Raw genomic sequence first — 4,638 nt, forward strand, 5'->3', positions numbered from 1 at the left:
AGACATGCTGGTAAAAGTTTGGCATGACTTGTCTGAGGTTCGCTTTGTTAAAGTCTCCTGCTACAATGAGGGCTGCGCCCGGGTCCTTGTTACAATAACTTTAGCTATTCTAACTACTGCTAGCTTGAAGGCCTGCGGTACTTAGCCGATTAATAGAGGTAGGTTGATCATATTTAAGATTGAAGCATTAATTAACGGTAGGACTGATAAAGGTAGGGGTCTAACAGACATGTTGATGGTTTGGAGGAAATAATTACTGAAGTTAGATCAGAAGTGTCAGGGTTAGTGCTGTGGCAGGCAGGACGAGGACCCAATTGCTGGACTCAGAACACAAGAGGGGTAAACTAAGAGAGGAAACAAAAACCTAACACAGGAAACTAGAAACTAAAATCTAAGAGTGTAGGAAACTAGAACCTGGGAAACTAGAAATGAGGAGACAAATGAACATTAAGACAAAGGAGACTAGATGTGAAACGTAGAATACAGAGGAAGAACAGTAACCTAGGGATTAGAAACTATTAAAGCACAAGCAGAACCATGAACAACAATAAATCAAAGAATATTAATTAAACCTGAAACAGTGTGTGACAGAAAGATCAACTGGAGAAAAAAAAAATCTAAATAAATATCAATGGCATTGAAAGCAGCTGTACATTATGTTGTGTCTGTGAGATTTTTATGAGTTTTCTCTAATGCTTAAAATTGTATTTGTGAAGCCATTTCTAGTTAATGTTAAAAGAATGGTTCTCTCAATAGTGTTCTGACTTTTTGTCAGCCTGGCTAGAGTGCTATCGGCCATTTATTTTACATGAATTTCTTTCTTCCTAATTATGTCCCTTCATCTATTTTCTTACCATATTAATTTTACCTTCCTCTGTCTTTTCCTCACTCTTTTATTGGGACTGCTGTTCCTCATCCAGCACTTCTTCATAGCTAATGTTAGCAACAGCTGCCTCTTGTGATGGCAAGGGCTTTATATTAGTTGTTGTTGGTGCTACTGTTGACTATGCAGCTGCTAAAGTTACATGTTTCTGCATCTGTTTCTAGTTTCTTTCTTTCTTTCAGCTTTTCAGCTTTTCAACCACTTCAACACTACAGTCTGTTGTACAAAGTACACAAGTACACCGGGAAGTTAGGTAAGGAGCCAGTTGTGGTAAGAGATTTGATTGGGCAAACCATTGTCAGTATTAAGAATGAAGCCTGTACCCTGTGTAATTATATATTTGGCCAGATTTCTAGAAATATGAGCTGCTCCATCAACGTTGGAATGTTTCTGCTTAATTAGACCCAGTTTTCACTAGAAAGTTTCTGAATTAAAAAGCTCACCTTTTTTTTCAGTCCTGGTGTGCTGACTGTAAGCTCGTCTGGAATCTGGTGCAACTAGGTTCCAGAAGTGTGACTAGCTGGCTGCATGGATGAATTCATGACTCATGAGGATAATTCACAGTAAATAAAATGTTTTCACAGAGACCACGCCTACCACACAGTTATTGCCAAATCTGTAGTCAGCTACTCTGACATCATGTTTGCATAATCAGCACTGCAGGATAACTATATTTGTTCACCCACACTGTGAGCGCCTGCTCTTTGTTTTAACGGAGCTAGCACTCTTTCATGCTGCAACAGTGGTCATGTTAAAGCTTACAAGGAGTGTCTCAAAGTCAAACAAGTTCATTCTTTCACTTCTTTTGAACACTGGAACTCAGAACTCATTGTAACCATTTAAAATTATAAAACAACTTTTGGATAGAGGGAGAGCAGGTCATCTAACAATTGAAAGGTTGGTAGTTTGATCTCCAGCTAGGGCAACTACTGAACTCTGAGTGTGCGTGAATGTAAGATACCTTGCTTAGACACTTACTATACAAGTACCAGTCCAGCCAAAAAAATAGTTTCTATACAGATTCATAGTCAAAGGAGCTTGCAAAGAAAAGCGTCTGGACTTCTTTAAGTTGCTTGAAGACGTTTCACCTCTCATCCGAGAAGCTTCTTCAGTTCTAAGGTCAAATGGTGGGGAGTCCCAGATTTAAACCTAGTGGGAGTATCCCTCCACAGACGGACAAAAGGATCCCCTGATGATCCTCTAATCCCCTGAGCCAAGGTGTGAAACTGGGTGTGGGTCCCAATCAGGGTTTCGGGTGTGCTCATTGTGAAACCTGGCCCCACCTTATCATGCGAATTCCTGAGGGCAGAAATGAATATACAGATTCATAAAAAGATCTAAAAACAAAAGACCAACAATACAGACGTGAAGAGGAAAAGAAGACGCTCTTTGTTTTTGTGGTCCAACCGGTTCATGTCTGAGGACATATTCATTCCAGACACACACATGCTCACACACACATCTCTGTACATTTCCTGGTGGAACAGTTAGACGTGGTTACAATGCTTTGTCTCAGCGTTACGTTTCAAACGTTGGTGCTGCGATAACAATCAGCTCAGAGTAATTTAATGCTGATCAGACGAAAGCACGAGGAGTTGAAGTTGAGAAAACATGAACAAACATTCTGCAAGGAGAAACGAGTTAAAGGCTTCATTAACTGGAGTTCAGTTTAATGATGAACAAAGTCATGCTGGTGCGAGAGTCCAAGGGTCATTAAAAGGAAAACACACAGGAAGCAGAAGCTCTGAGACCACCACTTTGGTTTCATTATGAACAATAAGTGAATGCTGTTCTGTTCTAACCCTGCACCTCTTTGCTTTTCGTGCTGATTCACCACAGGGTCTAGAATAATTTGGATTTAATTCTGTGCTCTGAATGTAAACAGGGCACTTTTAAAGAAGCTCAAAGTGAGTCTGTGCAGATGCCCAGGTGATCGGAGGAGGGAGCAGAGGAGGAGGAGGAGGAAGAGGAGGAGTATAAAAAGCTGCTGCTCTCTTTCAGTCAAGTTTAAATACACTTAAGTTTCACCTGATCAGACCTTCCATCAACCTGCGGATTACCGACATGCTGCAGCGGTGAGTTCATTCTTTAGCTACAAATGAGCAGTATGCTGGGTCAAGACTGTCTTCAAACTTTGAACCGCTTTAAATGGTTTCACAAAGCTCAAGAGGCACTCCTGCTCTCTGCCTGGAAAAAATCATGAAGCTGATGACTCAGAGTTTTTCAAGAGCTCCTTTTCAACCTTTGATCTGATTCACATTGTACAGTAACAAAGAGAGGTGAAATAATTTCAAAGTAAACTACAGCGTGAAGTCTGGCTCTGTGTGGTGCTGCTGTCTGAGTTCAGGCCGTGTTCGGTTGTTTGCTGGCTGAATAAATCCTGTTTCCTCTCACCGACAGTAACACACTGATCCTTAAAGGTTCTCCGCGCTGGCTCGCTATATGTTGGTAAAGAATAGATGCTTTGTGTGTTTCTGAGGAGGAGACACAAAGGAGCCCAGTCATTTAACCTGAGATTGATCACCTGGCATTCATCACTTCATGTTCTTTAGTTTCTTTCCTGCAGTTGTGTTGAGAGAGAAGTCCTAAAATCATGGCTTTTGATTAGATTTCCTGATAAATCTGTCCCTATTCTGGGTTCAGAGTTACGTTTAGCTTTAAATTTCCATTTAGACTATTAGCAAAAACATCGAAAACATGTCAAAACCACAGCAACCGATTCATCGAAAAGCTTTTGTTCTTCATGTTTTTACCAAGCTAGTCAAATTATGCAAACAGGCTGCAGTCAAATCACACTTTGCAACACTTTGGATTGAAAATTTTGTGTGTGTGTGTGTGTGTGTGTGTGTGTGTGTGTGTGTGTGTTTTGCAGGTCAACTGTGTTGCTGCTCTTTGCGCTTGTTGCTGTTTCACTTGCAGCTCCAGTCCAGAGTAAGCCATGACATCATTATCATCATATCATTAATCAATCACGTTTATCAGTCTGTATTTTCATATGAAATTATAATTATTTAACAATTCAAGTGTTTTTACAGATTTATTTTACAGATTGTATTAACTGTAGTGACCTAATTAAGGGTCATTAGTATTAAAAGCCCGTAGTCATCAGTTATGATTTTACATGTGGCATGTTTGATATGAAACATGTGGTCAGTGTGTCTGATGTCATCATTTCTTTTCCTTCCAGAGAGAAACTCAGAAGATGGTAAATATAAGGTCGCTTGCATTAGTTAAAGATTTGACCTTTGATCCTGCCGTTTCAAAAACAATTCAATTTAAATCAGTGTTCAGTCTGTGTCCGAGGTGGTGAGTGGTGGCTGGAGTACCACCTACAGACCTCAGAGGTCGATATATGAAAGTGGGGTTTTTCTTTCTGTTCCAGAGAGAATTCTGCCTCTGTTGGAGCACCTGAATGGTAGTGCGCGCACACACACACACACACACACACACGCACACACACACACACTATTGTTCATTCTGTTGATTTTGTTTTTAGGTGGCAGGACAAGTGAACCTGTCACAACAGAGCCAGGTAACAATACAACACACACTTCACATTGTTTACACTTCACACTAGACACACACACACACACACACACACACACACACACACACACACACACACACACACACACACACACACACACATAATTCTTTTTCTGTTTCCTCAGATGTTCATGAAAGTGAAGAGCAAACTGAAGGTAACTTTTCTATTCATCTTTCTGCTTAGCTGTTTGCTTACCTGTCCGTGTGCT

General features: G+C 40.5%; 1 protein-coding gene across 1 annotated transcript in view; it reads left to right on the forward strand.

Annotated features, from left to right (window-relative positions):
* Window positions 1-2,876: 2,876 nt before the first annotated feature.
* LOC102207259 (neurofilament medium polypeptide-like) overlaps window positions 2,877-4,638 on the forward strand; it is a 10,694-nt gene continuing 8,932 nt past the window's right edge. The window contains exons 1-6 of the mRNA XM_005744726.1: window positions 2,877-2,958; window positions 3,756-3,814; window positions 4,071-4,088; window positions 4,266-4,298; window positions 4,380-4,415; window positions 4,555-4,584. Coding sequence (XP_005744783.1) covers window positions 2,948-2,958; window positions 3,756-3,814; window positions 4,071-4,088; window positions 4,266-4,298; window positions 4,380-4,415; window positions 4,555-4,584 — 187 coding nt within the window. The 5' untranslated portion in view covers window positions 2,877-2,947. The remainder of the gene's footprint in view (window positions 2,959-3,755; window positions 3,815-4,070; window positions 4,089-4,265; window positions 4,299-4,379; window positions 4,416-4,554; window positions 4,585-4,638) is intronic.

This window comes from Pundamilia nyererei, unplaced genomic scaffold (genome assembly GCF_000239375.1).
Source record: "Pundamilia nyererei isolate P.nyererei 1_Seehausen unplaced genomic scaffold, PunNye1.0 scaffold00148, whole genome shotgun sequence".
Taxonomy (NCBI): domain Eukaryota; kingdom Metazoa; phylum Chordata; class Actinopteri; order Cichliformes; family Cichlidae; genus Pundamilia; species Pundamilia nyererei.